The sequence below is a fragment of the Lontra canadensis genome, unplaced genomic scaffold (genome assembly GCF_010015895.1).
Source record: "Lontra canadensis isolate GAN:19392208 unplaced genomic scaffold, GSC_riverotter_1.0 scaffold26, whole genome shotgun sequence".
Classification (NCBI taxonomy): domain Eukaryota; kingdom Metazoa; phylum Chordata; class Mammalia; order Carnivora; family Mustelidae; genus Lontra; species Lontra canadensis.
This window is the reverse complement of record NW_022631020.1, coordinates 6,609,257-6,627,529: the sequence shown is the minus strand read 5'-3', so window position 1 is coordinate 6,627,529 and position 18,273 is coordinate 6,609,257. Positions and strand designations below refer to the sequence as shown.

The 18,273-nt window shown below is 36.5% G+C and overlaps 1 protein-coding gene across 1 annotated transcript in view; it reads left to right on the top strand.

Annotated features, from left to right (window-relative positions):
* The window catches only part of GPC5 (glypican 5), a 1,102,001-nt gene that overhangs the window by 171,290 nt on the left and 912,438 nt on the right, over nt 1-18,273 (top strand). Inside the window, exon 4 of the mRNA XM_032864162.1 lies at nt 15,149-15,269. Within this exon, the coding sequence (XP_032720053.1) occupies nt 15,149-15,269 (121 nt within the window). The remainder of the gene's footprint in view (nt 1-15,148; nt 15,270-18,273) is intronic.

Below are 18,273 nucleotides of genomic sequence, written 5' to 3'. Positions count from 1 at the left end.
GGGAATCAGGGGGAAGTTCTGTGGGCTTTTAGTTTAGCAGTAGAAGTCACACAAAATGACTTGCCAGAGTCTATTGGTTGTAGCAGTCACAAGCATGCTCAGGTTCAAAGAAGAGGCCACTGACCCATCATTTGATGTCAACCTATTTTGAGGTCACATTTAAAACTGCCAGACATGGCAATTATATATCAGAGGCAAGGCATTTGAGGAGAGGCTTGAAAGAGATGAGGAGGGCCATGCTCTGCTGAGAAAGAACATTCTAGAGAGAACATAATTTGTACCAAAACTCTGAATCAGAAGCATGTGGACTCGTTCTGAGAATACCATCATTGAAACCAGAGTGGCTGAAGCAAAATGAGGGGAGGAGAGAGTATCAGTAGATGATGCCAGAAACATAAAGGAGAAGAGGCAGATGATAGAGAAACAGCCTTGTAGACCATTGTAAAGACTTTGGTTTTTCCTCTAACGTGTATGGCATCCATAGAAAAGTTTTAAGCAAAGAAGTAGCATGATTTGGGTTATGTTTAATAACATCCCTCTGTTTTGTGCTAAGAACACCCAAAGGGGATTAATGGCAGAAGCTGGGAGAGCAGTTAGGAGGTTTTTTGATAATCAGATGAGGGAATAGCTCTGGACTAGACTAGAATGATCATGTCAGAAGAGGTCACCTGTGGTCTAATTCTGGATTCCTTGAAAAGAGCCTAAAGAATTTCTGGTGCTATCTCTTGAGCTCACAGTATTAGATAAGGGATATACAATGCTTTTCCTTCTCTTTGCCCCTAAAAATTTTCAATATCTAGTAGTGTAACTTGGAATGTGTAGTATAATTACATTAATTCATTATGTTATTTTCTCTCAGTTATACTTTAAGAATATTATTGTGGCTAACAATTATAAAATATATAAAATTAACTTTATACTTGAATCAGTTGTCTCAGGATTTTGGATTTACAATTTCTTAATTTTTGAAGCTTTTGTTTTTATTATTTTCCCCAATATGTACCTATATGTCCTTGAGTAAATTATTATTGGAAAAACAAATCCGTTTTTATATACAGAATACTTCTCATTCAACCTTGAGAAAGACGACCTGGTGGGTATAATATTCTTGGTCATATTCTTATTCTCTTAAAAGCTCCATGTCTTCTGGTATGTTAATGTGACCAAAAAAGGTCTAAAGTAAGCCTGGCATAATTTATTTTTAAAGGACTGTGGGTTGTTGTTGCTGCTGCTGCTGTTGTTTTACTATCTATATATAAGTTGGACATTTTTTTTAAATTTCTGGAGTTTGACTAGTTTCTGTCTAAATACGGATAACACTTCACTGTTTTCCCACCACTGTCCCTACAATCTAATTAGTCATTTTTAGTCTTCATAGTTCAGTTATAGTTTTGATGATTGTTTTAGATTGAGTGGATCTTCTTTCTTTCTCAGGAACACAAATTATTTTGAGCTGAAACTCCAGTCTCTGGCATTCCCATCTACCATCTTTTCTGTCATTGTTTTCTCTCTCTCTTTTTCCCCCGGGCTCTGATTCAATTACCACTTGAACTTTTCGGTGTTTCAGTTTGCTTTTCCATGGATTCCTTTGTGGTTGGAAATTCTGCTACTGCACTTATTTTGCTCTAAACACTATTTTTGCTCTAAACTCTAAACCTAATCTCAGGCATCTCCCAATTTATCATTATAACTTCCACATTCTGTTTTGTAAATGATTTGCCTTTCTACATATCCTTCATAGTGTAAGTACTATAAAGCACTTTTCTAAATATTTCTTCTGGTTCCATAGTCAAATCTTTTTAAGAGATAGTCTTTCCTCCTGAGTCTTCATGACAGGAACATGATGTTCCCTTTCTGTTTTTACAGTATGATTTTTATTTGTGTGCATATGTGTGTGTGTGTGTGTGTTTCTGTTTTATTTACCCAACTCACTTTATTTAGAAGGTAGTGATGTTTATCCAAAATGAGGGTCTGATATCAAAAAGTAATAACCATTTTTTTCATTTATTTACCTTCAAGATGAGGGCTGAGCTCCTTTTTGATCTAAACTGGAGAGCAGATTGATAGACACCACCCCTCTCAGTGGCCAGCACGTGTTTATTGGAATAACGTAACTAGGTTAAGGTGAACACCTCTCTTATCTGAACTGGTTCAAGGTACCAGACATACCAGACATGTTGTCATGCTCAGCAGGCACCTATAGTGGGGGACAGGTGTGTGGCGAGAATGAGTACTACTTATAGATGATATGTGTTACTGCTTTCTGGGCAGGGATTCTTAAGGAGAGCTGTATTTTATTTGAACATTAAATTGAAATAGCCTATGGATACAGTGCAGGTCACTTGTTTATTGGTAGTTCCCCATTTTGCATTGTCATCTCTCTCCATTGTTCCCTCAACTTCATTCAAATCCCACTGTACTAATAAATAACAAATTGAAACTTGTGTAAGGGAAGGGTAAAGAAAAAGAGGCTGAGTTCATGGTTGGGTTGGTGGTGGTGGGAAGCAGCAGAGGGAGAGAAGGATGCTGGGAAACCTGTGTGATTGAACTCTGGTCACTGAGGTTATAAACGGCTTCTAGCACCATGTTGCACTGCTGCCTCCCTACCCCCGACAAGGCTTTTTCTTGAGGGAACCCCATTCCTAGGCCCACAGGCCTCTGATGCATCTTGTCCTTTTATTGTAGCTGTAGTGTCCTAAGGGGGCTATACATTATGAGTTGTGTGTGAGTGGCCAGTCTCTTCTGGTCCCTCAAGAAGCAGGACTGGGACAGTAGAGGAACGTTCCCTGGGCACTTCAAGAGTGACTCAGGAAACAGGCTGTGGGGAGCCAAATGCCATCTTACATAATTTTTATAAGGAGCAAGTTCTTCTGTCTCATGAAATAAAATATGGATAGGATGAGTTAACTTACTTAATTGTTCTTATACTCTACATATTGAGTTTTAGCATTGGGTGTTGCTTACATCGTTTGTTCTATTTTCCTAATTTCTTTCTTTTCTCTCCACTAATGGGAACTTGCATGGGGTTCTGTGATAGACTGCCAGAAACTGGAACAAATCGGGCTTAACATGAACTTACACATTCATGGCATTTGTTACCAAATTCAGGAACGTACAGACATGATTCATAACTTTTATAAGGACCAATTCTGGAAAAGACAAACTCTTGCCTGAAATTCATTTTTTAGTTTACTTTTGTATCTATCCTACATTCACTCAGGTAACAAATACGTATTGAGTTCTCATATTCTAAACTGTTACCAAGCCCAGGAACTAGAGGATGGTTAAGACAGACAGGCTCCTTGACGTCAAGAATTTACAGTTGAAGAGGGAGTTACAGACTTGAAACACCTCATTGTGAATCTATCACTTAATTACAGTGATGAAACATTCATCTCAGAAAACTACATGTTAGCAAGCAATAGTTGAAGGGAGAGCAAATAATGAAAGAGGGATACCCTGCTTGGTTGGTTGTATTAGTGTCCTGTGGCTACTGTAACAGATTAGCACTGAGAGACTTAAAACCACAAAAACGTATTCCCTAATAGTTCTGGAGGTCAGAAGTCTGGAATTCCTATCCCTGGGCCAAAATTGAATTGTCAGGCCAAGCTCCCTCTAAGGGCTTTAGGGAGAATCCCTCCCTGGCCTCTTCCATCTTGTGGTGTCTCTAGACTCATGGCAGCATCAGTCTGATCCCTGACTTGTGGTCCCAGCGTTCACCTTCTTTTCCTTCTGTAAAAACAAAATCTCCCTCTGGCTGCCACTTAGGGAGACACAGGTGACTGCATTTGGGCCCCACCCAGATAATCCAGGGTAATCTCAAAATCCTTAATGCAATCATTTCTGCAAAAATATTTTTAATGTTTAGTGCACCTGACTGAGGGAAGGGTCTAAAAGGATAGAACTTTCTAAGCAGGGAGGATGGAGTGTGTAAATCCTGTGAGGTGTGGCAGAAATAATCTAAGTGAAAAAGGATAAGAGGGGAAGTATAGAGAGTGAGGGAGAGGGTGGCCACATTTGTCCAAAGGTGTGGAATCCCTCAGCCATCTGGGCCAGAAATACCCATGCAATTTGGACTCCGGAGGCTATCAGAAATGGTCTACATTCTGTGTGTGTGTATTTTGCATATACCGAGTCAGCCAAATATGTTTCTGTGGTATACACAATTGTTAGGAATCTAAACACCCCTGGGTACACGTGGTTCTGTCTATGGAACTAAGTCCAGCTGTTTTCTGCACAGCACAACCGAGTTTGCCAAGAAAAAGCTGGAGAAATTTCCCCCTCTATGCAAGTGGACACATTAAATTCTGTTATGCAAGTGGATCATTTTCTCGGGACTGTGTGATAGCAGGAATTTGGTTACGGTCTAGTTAAGATGAGGTATGGGTAAAAAGCTTAGTTATTTCCCCACTTTCCTCTCCACCTTGCTCTTTATAATAACAATGATTTGAAACCTATCAATTTAAATTTTGAGATTCATCAGGCCACAAAATGGAATTGCTGGACAGAACTTCAAGTTGGAATTGGAGAAGGGTTGGAAACTGGATATTAGAAATGATGCGTTATGCTCAAATTCTAATTGCTTTCTAAATACTAATTACCGCAGGATTATTTTTGTTAAGAATGGCTATTTACAAATCTTTAAAACTTCATATCTCTTCCATCGGCCCAGAACTCCAGTTTTTTGCGATTCCAAATAAAAATAAATGAAGTGCCTATAAACATTTTTATGCTTTCAGTTCTTGTTATTATGCTTGGCTTTTCCTAATTCCTATGTGATTGGTTGATCATGCCTAAGATAAGAGCAGACAGACAAGTGTTCATAATAAGAGTTACAAAATGCAGTTTTGACTGCCATGCCAGGCTCCCATCGCCAATCCAAAAACACATAGACCACATATCAAGACTATCCAATTTCTAGAACATTGATGATGAGTCTGCTTTAAACTTTGGAAATTAAATCTACTAAGTAATTTCTTTTATAAAATGACAAAACACATTTTTTCAAAAGTGAGGGAAGAAAAAAGAAAACGATCTCAGTAAACATAGGATGAAATAATCTATTAAAAAACATTTAACTGTCCATCAGTTAAGATTTGTCTCACCATTACACCTGCCTTTCCCCTCTCGCTGGTGTTCTTTTGTTAGTAAAATTGCCCATCCTATTCCTCTATGCTGCGGAGGGTAGTGGAGGCAGTGCAGTCCTTCCAACCAGACCTCTGCTTGTGATTTATCTCAAGTCACTCTGACCTTGAATTCTTTTGTCTATGATGCTTCATTACATTATCCAGAGAATATATTCTTTGTGAGTGGTGAAATAAAATATCAATTAAAAACAAAAATAAATTCAGGGAAATATTAACCATCTGCTCTTCTAAGTTCTCCAAGGCCACATTTTTCACCAAGTCCGATAACCAAGTCCCAGTAGAAATGCCTACTCAGAACTAACATTTAACATCACAAAGGCAACTCTTAACAAAGATTCGCATAAAAAAGAATCGTGTGCTTAACACCTTTGAAACTTTTGAAATTGCGACTGAAGGTAATTGTGGTTGTACTGCTCATTGTCTGTTACCTAAAGACTCTTGGGCTGTGCCTGAGAGTTTAGAGAGACCCAGCTGCTGACATTTGCAGATAGACCTTCATTAGCTGATTGAGAGCTATTTGAATTGTGAGTTTCCTTTTGGCCTTCTCCATCAAGAGGCTTAGGGTTGGGTTTTAGGGTGAAGTGCAGTGTCTCTTTTCTAGGTCTCCTTTTATCATTGTCATCTGTCTCCCTTTGTTATTCTGTCATAGTGCCCTTGCTTTATAGTGTCTGTGCCTTTTATTATTTTAAGCTGCCTCAAAGTCTTTTCTGGAAATATATAGTACATAGGTGCAAAATGATGAAATAAACATACCTCTTCATTTGTTTTAAGACATGGCTCAGTTGGACTAGATGACCTCTAAGGTCCTTTCCAGCTTTAAATTTATGTTACTGTCACTAAAGACAGACAACAGATCTATGAGGCTACAGGCCAAGAGATAAATGCCAAGTACTATGTTCCTGGCATAGGTGTATTTCTTGTTGAAAGCAGAGTACTAGATTCAGTAACCTGCTAAGGACCCTTACAGTCTTATGGTGATAAAACAAGAAAGCTGGTTGTTACATAAAAACAAAAAGAAACAAACAATAAAGATCTGAGTTAAAATCTTTTCACTCTTAAGCATCAAACAAAAGATAAAGAGAAAAGAGAAGAGCTAACATATTTCTTTTGAGGCATTTATATAGATTCAAACACCTATGTTTAGCTTCATGAGTATAGCTAATTCAATGAAATTAGTTGCATTTAAATATTGTCACAGTCTGGCTACCACATTAGCATTAAGTGTGATTAAAATTTATTATGTGTGCCTGTGTGGGTCCCCAAAGCATCAGCCGTCAACACCTTCATAATAAACTAGCCCTTCCTAGCTTTCAGGGAACTTTAACATTTAGAGCAGGTGGTTGGGCCACTGCTTCAGAGGAGAAAAAAATTATATTTTAAGATATATTTCCTATTTATGTGAATTTAGAACACAGGAAATTATCAATAGCATTGTTTACTTCTGCTAGTAAGATAAGAGTCATTTAAAACACAGGAGGTGCTAGATACTATGGACTGAAAATTTCCAAAGTGGATTAAAATATTTTTCTTAAGGGAGACTGAGTTACAAGGGGACAACCCAAACTATAATTTAAGAGATGAGCTTGTGAAATATAAATATTATTTTATAGTAACTAAAATTTCCCTAGGAGAAAATAGATTATGACTTCAAGGATAGGGTTTATATGGAAAGTCTATGATTAATTGACATTCGAGGGGAAATCTGTCATCACACAGGTAACTTCGTTTCTTTACATTACTCTGTGTAGTGGATTGAATATGGTGGCCCTGGGAAACCAGTACACTCTGAAATTCAGAGGTTCTTTCTCTTTGATTTTATTATGTCACCTGTTGGTTAGAACTACCTAGCACTTTTGTTTGGATGGTATGTTGGTAGTCCTAGAATTATTTTTATTTTTTTAAAGATTTTATTTATTTATTTGACAGACAGAGATCATAAGTAAGCAGAGAGGCAGGCAGAAAGAGAGGAGGAAGCAGGCTACCTGCTGAGCAGAGAGCCTGATGCAGGGCTCGATTCCAGGACCCTGAGATCATAACCTGAGCAGAAAGCAGAGGCTTAACCCATTGAGCCACCCAGGCACCCTGGTAGAATTGTACCTTGCCCCTAATTTTTTAAAGTATTTATGATGTAGTTGGTAACTTTATATTAGCAATTTAATTAATGTTGGTGTCAATTATATTTAAAAAAACTGTATAAGATGTTATGAACTTTTAGAATTTAGTAATGCCTAATAAAAGGTTATTAAATTAAATTTATACCCCAAATAATTTTGAGTGCTTTTTGGATTCAAATGGCCTTTATTAGTATTCAATCCTTTAAATAATATTTTACTTTCATATAATGTTATCAAACAGTGAAGTGAGATGGAAAATCAGTGCAAAATGATAACTATCAGTTATCATGAATCCATGAAAGAGAGCCCATATCTTACTAAGAAGAATTTAATTTTGAAATGTGTGTCTTGGAAAACAGATGTTAGTATAGCATTTCATAAGTGTATATGTAAGCACACATAACCGTATGTGCAATTGATGATAGCTAGAATTGATCATTTTATTTTATTTTAAATATTTTATTGATTTGAGAGAGAGAGAGAGAGCAAGCATGAGCACATGAGTAGTGGGGAGGGGCAGAGGGAGAGGGAGAAGCAGACTCCTTGCTGAGCAAGAAGCCCCTCAATCCCAGGAGCCTGAGGTCATGATCTGAGCTGAAGGCAGACACTTAACCGCATGAGCCATCCAAGTACCCTAGAACTGATCATTTTAATTTGACAGTTACTTTTAAAGAAAATTCAAGTAATTAGTTATGAAGCAAACCATTATTATTTGCTTTGAATTTTAATTTTTAATTAATTTATTTATTTTTATTTTTTAAGTAGGCTTCATGTCCAGTGTGGAGCTTGTTGAAGGACTTACACTCACAATCCTGAGATCAACACCTGAGCTGAGATCAAAAGTCAGATGCTTGGGTGCCTGGTTGGCTCAGTTGTTAAGCATCTGCCTTTTGTTTGGGTCATGATCCCAGGTTCCTGAGGTCCAGCCCTGCATTGGGCACCCTGCTCAGTGGGGAGTCTGCTTTTCCCTTGCCACCCCCCCCCAATCTCTCTCTCTCTCTCTCTCTCAAATAAAGAAGTAAAATCTTAAAAAAAAAAAAAAAAAAAAAAGTCAGGGGCTTACCCACTGAGCTGCCTCGGTGACTTTGCTTTGAATTTTTAATTCAAAAACTTAAAACTATTAAAACAGAACCTTTGGTATACTTAAGGTATTTATCGTTTCTTGGTAAGATCAGGGAAGGGTTAGGAGAAAGGAAATAACTTAAGGAATGTACTACTTTTTTACTTAGGGGTAAATCTACTTTTAATGGAATTTTTATTAGGTAGTCAACGTTTGTTGAAATGAGAGCCCCCTAAACACCACTAATTTTTGTAGTCACTGGTTTTTCATGAGGAAATATCATTTTTCAGGTTCACACAGCTGCTCATCATACAAAATATCTTGAAACAGCCTCCTTGTGATTCTCCTGCCTGAACTGACAAGCACAAATACATACCTTGCCAATCGAAGAAGTTATGATGAAGATTGATTAATACCCATTCTTTAATGAGTTCTTATTTTCTAAATCTTTCTAAACATGTTCATATTTTATTTGTTGTAGGGCTCTAAACATTCTCTTTTGGCTACTAAATAAAGCATGGCCTTACCTTATTAAAATAATGTTAATGAGTGTTATCCATAAGATATCACAAGTACAATATCTCAGTAGGAAATTAATTGTCTATAAATAATAATAAACACTGTAATAAGGTCTCCATTAATTCTATTTATTTTGACTTTATTATTTAAGTTCAGAAACCTAGATCTCAAATCAAGACGCTATTTATCTGTAATTATAAAGCCAAGTAAATAGTGGAGATTAACTTAAAAATAGTTTGTGGCTCCACAATGGAAGTAGTTAGTGCGATCACAAAAAGTTTAATCATTCTATAGATGTCTTCATTCTCTAAATTCCCTGTAAGCCTCTTACCTACCGTGAAAGGTAATTCCCATAAATCTGGCACATAAAATCAATCATATGACTTCTTTCAATTCTGAGATTTCAAAGATTAAGACCTTTGCTGTAGAAGAGAAATGTTACATAGAAGCTGCATGTATACAGAGCCACACTCGTGTCTAGTGTTACCCAAATATTTGGGACAGATTGACACACAAAAATACCTGTGGTACTTAACTTTCGTGTTTGCTGCCAGAACTAGGAAGGGAGGCCCAGAAATGGTTTGAAAGGAAAATTTGTTGTTGAAGAAGTTCATTGATCAATACAATACATAGAATGTTCTTCCCAGACCTTTTTACCCAAGATAGCACAGTATTTGCCAGAGCCAAAGACATTCCAGTGTTTTGCCTTCTAGGATTTAGGAGACTCAAAACTCTGGAAAACTCAAGGAATTTTAATATATAATCACCTAGCCAAGTCATATAAAAAAGCAATAGGCAAACAAATGAAATGTCCATTAATACTACTATAACTATTTCCACCATCATGGTCCCCATTCTCACTCTTTAACCTCCAACAGAGATGGTGATGATGTCTGGGTATTTTACTCATTTTGTCTTAATTTTGAAGTTCTTATATCCTTCTTATATCCTGTCCCAGTGACATTATCAAAGACTTCTAAGACCGATAACTCTAAGGGTTTTGTAATGAATTCCAGGGTCAGATCCCAAATATTTTTTCCACCTGACATTGTATAAGTGCATGTCAATATACCATACTTTTGATGTGAAACTGAAACAAATTCAACTGCATTCTAAATAAAGTGAAATTAATATCAACTAGTAGGGCATGACATGAGTTTCCAATAAGAAATGTCAGTAGAGTCAGGAGAAATGACTTCCTAATGACATACTGTGTGGATTTATTAGCACTTCTTTTTAATATTTCATATGTTGAACACAAAGAGAATTGGAATCTTGTTAATCATCATTTTAAAACATCTTTATAGAATATAAATATATCAGGGCTTGCCTTTTTTTCCATACTAATGAAAAGCAAGTTGTACTTGGGGAGTGAGTATTCCTATTAAACTGCTGTCATCTATTACCCAACCTGCTTAGAAGAAATAAGCCCAGATGGTGGGTCTATTACAAAAAAATGTGCCTCTTTTTTTTTTTTTTTTTTTTGGGATGTGTGTTTTATTCCATTCTTCTAGTTGAAATGCAAGCAATTTTTCAAGTCAAGAAACCTCTGTAGGGATCCTTGAAATGTTTTATCCATTACTGGTACATTTAGGAGGAAAATGTGATTTAATGATTTATTAAAATTTCATAATAAAAAACTCAAAAAGTCTTTGTTAGAAAAATTTTATTTGATTAAGAAACCATATATTTTGCATGCAAAGTAAAGACAGCAGGGAGTAAGTTTTTATATCAAACTAAGATCCTAAATTACTCATTTAGTGATGACAAAAGCATTTAGCCCATGTTAAAAATACTTGTGTGGATCTTTTATTTATACAGGGTTCAGTGAAAATTTGTCTGTTGTATACATTTTAAGACAAAGAGGATGAGGAGTTTTTAATGTAAGTGTTTGATTTGGGTTGAAAATACAAACAAACAATGAAATATTCAAATCTTAACTGTACAATTCAGTTTTTTTTTTTCATACAAAATGAGCATTCTTGTGTAACCAGGACCCAAATCAAGGAATATATTACTAGAACCCCAGAAATCCACTTCAACCTTCTAGACTGTATCTCCTAAAGTAGCACTTATGGTGAATTAGAACATTGATTTATTGTCAAACTTTCATAGATGGGGTCATAGAGTATATTCTATACCTAGCTTCTTTCATTTAGCATTAACCTACAAGATATTGTATATAGTTAAATTCATTCATTCTCATTGCTATATAGTATATCATTATATAAATATACTACCATTTATTTTCCCATCTTAATGCTTATGGACATTGGTTGGGGCTATTTAAAGATTTTATTTATTTATTTATTAGAGAGAGAGAAAGCGTGAGAGGAGAGAGGTCAGCGGGAGAAGCAGACTCCCTGCTGATCAGAGAGCCCAATGCGGGGCTTGATCCTGGGACTCCAGGATCATGACCTGAGCCAGAGGCAGTTGCTTAACCAAATGAGCCACCCAGGTGCCTGGGTGAGGCTATTTAGAGTAATACTTCCCTGAGCATTCTTATAGCTGTCTTTCAGTAAACATTGCTGAGTATATCCCCAGGACCATGGGATTGTTAGCTTTAGTATACATGTCAAATAGTGGCTTACATTAGTTTACACACTCATCCACAAAGAGAGAGGGCTCCAACTGGTCCATGTCCATGCCAACCCTTGGTATCATCTGTCTTTTTCCTTTAAACTATTCTGGTATGTATGTACTGCTATTGCATTGTGATTCTTCTTAACCTTATTTAAAAAAAAAAAAGGAAAGAAAAACTGGTTTTTAAAGATTATTTTTCACTTGAAGTATCTTAAATGCCATGCTGGAGTATTTTTCCTTATTTAAGTAATAATGTAAGAATAGTGATATTGAACTAGTGAATAATACACTAGGTTGGAATGAGATTCTTGATCATTTGTAATTGTGATAAAATTTATCTGTGCTATCAACTGTGACAGTTAAGAATAAAAAATGGGAAGTTCTTCAGATTACTGTGACATGACATTCCTGCATCTTGAAAGAACGTTCATGGTCTATACATAAACCAAGATGCAACCAAAGTAGTTTACAACTGACCTATGAAGAATATGGGGGTTAGGGGCATTGTCAAAAATCAATGTATGACTTTTGACTCTTCTGAAACTACAAATAGCTTGTAGCTGACCAGAAGCCTTACCGGTAACAGTTGATTGGCACATACTTTGTATATGTATTATATACTCTATTCTTACAATAAAGTAGGCTAGAGAAAATAAAATATTGTTAAGAAAATAATTAGGAAGAGAAAATATATTTATAGTACTGTATTTATTGAAAAAAAAAATCCATGTATAAAAAAAAAAAAATCCACGTATAAGTGGACCCAGAGAGCTCAAACCTTTATTGTGTAAAGTTTTACTGTATTTAAAATTGAGAGATGAGACTAAGTTTTCATTGCTCATATTATATCTGTGTTTCTAGAGAAATAGGGGAATCTTATAGCAAATTTGCCATCTATTATTTCAACCCTCTATCAAGCATTACGTCACTCTTTAGCTGGCAGTATACAACTGTTCATTGTGATTTTTTAAGAAAATAGTATATCCTTTTCTAGTTATAAGTAGTAAAATATTTGAAAATGCTATAGTTACAGGAAAAAAATTACAAAAAGAAAAAAAATGCTTTGCACAAAACTGATTGTATTTCCAGATTATATTAGTTGATTTCGGGAGTTTTCATTAATAATTATTGAGTGATTGTATTTTGGAGCTCATGTTCCCTGGATTCACACCCTTGCTGCGCAGTTAACAAAATGTTGCATTGGGAAAGTTACTGAACATAGTCAGATCCTAGATCCCCAATCTGTAGAGTGGGAATCCTTATAATGTAAATATTGTATGATGTATTAGTCTGGATTCTCCAAGAAGCAGATGACAAAAAGGAATTAAACACAAGAGGGTTTTCTTAAGGGAAATGCCTATCCAAGCAAATGGGGTGGAAATGAGTAAGGCTGGTAAAGCTGTTAGTCATGAAGCACTTGTGACCCAGAGTGAAGGGGAGGGGTAAGAAATTTGAGTGGAGCGTTCAAGCATGACCTACAGCCCAAGGAAAGGTTAGCAAGGGTTTCAGGGAATCCTGAGACAAACTTGGCTGTCAGAGGAGCCCTCTGTCTTCCACTGATGGTTCTGCATTAGTATCCCTCCTGAACACAGTGATTGGTTGGGGGCAGGTGCAGAAATAGATTTCAGAGCAAAGCAGCGGGTACACTTAGTCAATTAAATTTCCTGTGCTTCGAGGTCTATAGGCACATTCTCATGCCCTCAACAAATGATTATCATGTGAATAAACTGACAAACTCCAATGAAAGTATTTAAAACAATGCCTGGATCATAAACATGCATTTGTCCACTTAGGACATGCATTGTCCACAAATGGACAAACTTGTCCATTTGTCCATATTATTCATCATTATTAATAATAAATACAATAAAGGAGCCACATGTGCAATCTGCTTGAAATATTTGAAAGAAAAATATAATAATGCTACAGAAGAGTTAAGAAAAGTTTAATATTTATAGTTTACTTAATTCCTTCTAAATAAATGATATTATTACACATCAATAGATTTGTATAATTGATTTTCTTCTATTGTTATTGGTATATATTGCCAAATCCCTAATGCATACTGGAATACCTAACTATATACCCCTCTATTTCTGCATTAAGAAGTGGGTTCAAGGTTGTTTTAAAAATAAAAAAGATATTAATATCATTATTTTTGTCATGTGCAACTGATATCGATTTAAAAAATTTCCATCATTTAATTGGAAGGATCTAGTTGGTAATTGTTTGACCCACTTGTAGAAATTAATCACTGGGCATGCTGAATTTGGGGAGGAATTGGATATTCCTTAAAACTTCTTTTGTATGGCCATATTCTCAATAGTGGAACCTCCTTTCACCTTTTCAAAGAGCTTCCATTGCTGTGGAAGGTCCAGAGGGTTCATGTGGATAGCTGTGATACTCTGCTCAAATAGAGGGAAGAAATATTACATTAAGCGTAATGTGAAAATGCTTGCTGAAAAGTCTCTGAGGCCACTTTATCATGACTTCTATTTAAATAGATTACTCAGAGGAGAGTCTTAAATGGAAAGAGTATGGAATGTCCAGGGCATGGCCTCCTATCTCTTACTTTTCCCTATTTGTACTCTTTGTAAATAGAACCCTAGCGATTCTTCCCTGTGTGTGTTATTCATATGCCTTTGCCATTTCTCCTGCTGGGATGTCACCCTTTGCTCTGGAGTTTACATTAACTCTACCATCTCAGGCCTATTCTTCCCTTAATACTTCAAGGGCTAACACAAGCTATAACTTCTTTAATTCTCCCCCAAGTGTCTTAATTCAGACGGACTTCTCCACATGCTCAGTGTTTACTACTCATGTTATCCCTCACCTCTCACATGGCAGATACCATTCCTTCTAGCTATTCCAATAGCATACTGAACATCTCCTTTATTCCTAGCATTGTGACTGATGAATCTAAATTATCATTTTAGGAAGATAGTGATTTGCAATGACTTTAACCACCTGTGAAGACCGCCTATTACATACAACATGATTTACTAGATCCTTGTTCAGATAAATGTTGATGAAAGATTGTAGTTTTTTTCTGCTTGCAAAATATTTTGCCAGTTTTAGTTATTTATGATGTTCATAGTTTTGACTTTTATAGTCCAATATGTAAAAAATAGCATTGGGACTCATTTATATATTATATAAAATAAAATAAATTGACCCAGATAATATGGATTCAGACATATGCGTAATTCAGCAAAATCTGGTAATGAATTAGGATGTATAGTAGCTTTCTTTAGTATATTAATAAATAATATTAAAACACAATTAATTGGGGCGCCTGAGTGGCTCAGTGGGTTAAAGCCTCTGCCTTCAGCTCAGGTCATGATCCCGGGGTCCTGGAATCGAGCCTCACACCGGGCTCTCTGCTCAGCAGGGAGCCTGCTTCCCCCTCTCTCTCAGCCTGCCTCTCTGCCTACTTGTGATCTCTGTCTGTCAAATAAATAAATAAAATCCTAAAAGAAAAAAAAACAATTAATTTTTGGTTACGTCTTTTGGGAGAGAAACATTAGAATAGTTTATATTTGCATGGTAAGCATTTTACCAAAAAAATGGTGCAGTTGGGCCAGGGTCTGTTCCAAGAAAAACATATATATATTGTACACTCTTAAAAGAGTAAGACTCTGAGCTCAAGTATGTTCAAATGGTTGTGGCAGATAATATTCTGGCAGGTTGCTAAGTCTCGTATCTTCCACTTTTCTCTTTGTTAGCTATACTCAGCGTGTGGTTGGCAATGGAATCAAAGCCCAGTCTGGAAATCCCGAAGTCAAAGTCAGAGGAACTGATCCCGTGATAAATCAAATTATTGATAAACTGAAGCATGTTATTCAGGTAAGTCCAGATACTCTACTTATTGGTATAATCAATGGTAAATAATAAGTGGTTGCTTTCCATTACATGTGATAAATCTACTAATCCTATTTGATGGTCCTACCTAAACATGAGTATTGGAATAAATTATTTGTATCAAGAGTTTTAGAAATATTTTGTTGAGAAATTTTCGTACAGAATCAATGTACAGTCATATCTTAATTGAGGGCAGTCTGTATCTGTGAAAAGGAGGCACAGCCTCACAATTTCAAGGTATAGTGAAAATCTTAGGATAAGCTTTATCCCCAATGAATGAAGTTAGACATGGGGACTGCTGTGACAATTAGAGAAAACACAGACCATAGGAGACACTGGAGTCGCTTTTCAGGTAACTCTCTGAGCCTTGCTATGAGGGGTTTTGCTCCAGTTTTAATAAAAGGTAAGTCATAAATGAACAATAATGCATTTTTGTATTTATTTCCTGTATCACCTTTTGCATATTATCTTATAATCTACCTAATGACTATTTATGAAATACTTATGTTTTATCCTTAATAAACTGTAATCAAGTGTGTACTACTATTTTTAATATATAGTATATGAAGCATGTAAATGTCTATCAAAAGAGCATTTCATTGAACTAATATTTTAATTAGAATCAAATATTATGTTACATGCTATAATGGCAACCCTCCATTCTTCATCTATTGGAGTTTGGGCTAAGGAGGACTATTTTTTTAGGATTCATCTTTTTATAACAATTTATCTATGCATATATTCTCATTTTTTCTAAGTAAAGCCTTGGATGGATAGTTCTGATATTCTATATCAGAAACTATACCTAAACAGTACTGAGTTTTTATGAATATTAAAATACTCTGGGGTGCTTGGATGTCTCAGTAGGTTAAGCATCCAAATCGATTTTGGCTAAAGTCATGATCTCAGGTCATAAGATTGAGCCTCATGTGGGCCTCTACACTGGGCACAGACCCTGCTTGGGATTCTCTCTCTCCCTCTGCCCACCCTTCTCTCCCCCTGACTCACACAGGCACACATTCTCTCTCTCTCTAAAACAAAACAAAACAAAACAAAACTAGAGTCATTGTTATGCTGTTCATAGTTGTTCTGCAAAATTTGAGTTTATGTAGGCCCACTTCTTAGGGTTCCTTTTTTATGAAAGTCTGTGTCTTGACCAGAGGAAATGTAAACATTAAAGGCCCTATGTCCAACGCCATAGATCTCTCCCTTCCAGGAGACAATAATGATTACTTTGGCTATTCTATGACTGGTGCATTGGGAAAGCATAGCTGTCACCGTCGATGGCAGAACCAAAAGTAAGTTCCATTGAGAAAGTGTAGGAGAAAAGTGATGTTGTGACTACTAGTGAGTTAAACCTCATAGCCTCTAGTGAGTTAAACCAATTCTCTCAGAGAGAGACCTCTCAGGTAAAGTAGATAGTTGCCTTATGCTGCTAGTAGGCCAAGTGCTCTGACAGTTCTTGAACCTGAGTGGTACCAGGATTGTGTCAGGAGCTAAAGTGACATTGATGGAAGTATCAGAGTGAGCAGTACGAGCTAGACCACAGCCTGGGGCAGAATGGCTAAGATCTGGATGGAGATCTGTTGTCCTCAGAAGCAGTGATATTAAGCCAATCAGTAAATGTCACTTAGGCATTTAGAAGAAGGAGGTCACTCTTCCTGTCCAATTTTTGGAGCCTTGATTTTCCATAGTAAGAAGAACAAAGAAGACCTCCAGGTGAAATTAATCTTGACTCAGTGAGAACCAAATGGGGGCTCAGTAAGATTTAGGATATTTTATTAATACTTGAATTGCTAATGGCTCAATAAACAATCTATTAGGAACTCAACACATAAGAGACTCTGGAACAAAGACCTGTGTGCAGGAGATTTCTGGCAGGGTGCCTTTGCCGTCAGTAAAGGACTAGAGGAAGTAGCGCTGTAGAGAGAGAGAAAGCAATTGAACCATATTTGCAGTAATAATGGAATCTTCTTCTGAATCCAGTAGGAACTCTGAAGCTAGGACAGTGCTTTCCAGTTGACCTGAATTGAAACAAGGAGGTAGGTTATTGGACCAGTAATTGGATGAGGGCTATTAGGGTGGAGGCAGGGGAGTGTTACCTTCGCTCTGAGTTACCAGCAGCCAACACCATTACCTGCAGCTGGAGGAACAAATGCCTGGTCTCGCTGGCACCTCATAGCATCGTGCACTGTAACATGGTATAATGAGGTATGCAGATCTAGACTATTCGAAATTCTAGTGCACATTGCTCATAAGATCAAGAGAATCGGTTCTTCTCTTTGAGATAAAATCTTAGGGGTCTCCAAAGTGGGCTAAGCATTCCCCCAGAGAGTGCACAAACCAATCCACTGGACGGCAGGAAGGAAAAATGAACTTCAGTGTCTATTTATGCTACTCATTATGTTAATTTATTCGGTTGTAGGAAAGTGTATAATATAGATAACAATGCGATGGCACGTGTGTGTAATGTAGAAATATGTAAATACACTTGTCCAGTAGGTGCGGGTTCAAACTTTGTGGAACATACACATGATGAAAGCTGATGGAAACCTCGTTATAAGTAATGAGGCTGGAGCTGCTATATAGGAAAGAGTCTACAGATACAAGAAAACATATTCACAAAGAAATAAGTGGATAGTCAAAATATAAAGGTTTATAAAAACTCTTAGGAAGAGGGTTTGCTGGTATGTAGCCCATCCAACAGAACATCAGTCTTCTTCTTTCATTGGTTTTAAAGCCGTATCATTTTCAAGATGGCAGAGGGAAATAATTCCACTTATTTTTTTTTTTTTTTTAGCTCCTGTGTTAAATTGAACCCAATTCTTTCATCTTCCTATGAGTGTACAGATCTCTAATTATTCATGCTCAAGTTTTGTTCCAGGACTATAAAAGGATATGATATAAAATGCTACCTTTGAGGTCTATCTCTTAAAGGCTATAGGATGAGGATTGAAATTTGGGTTTTTAGAGAAGATAGCAGAAAGTC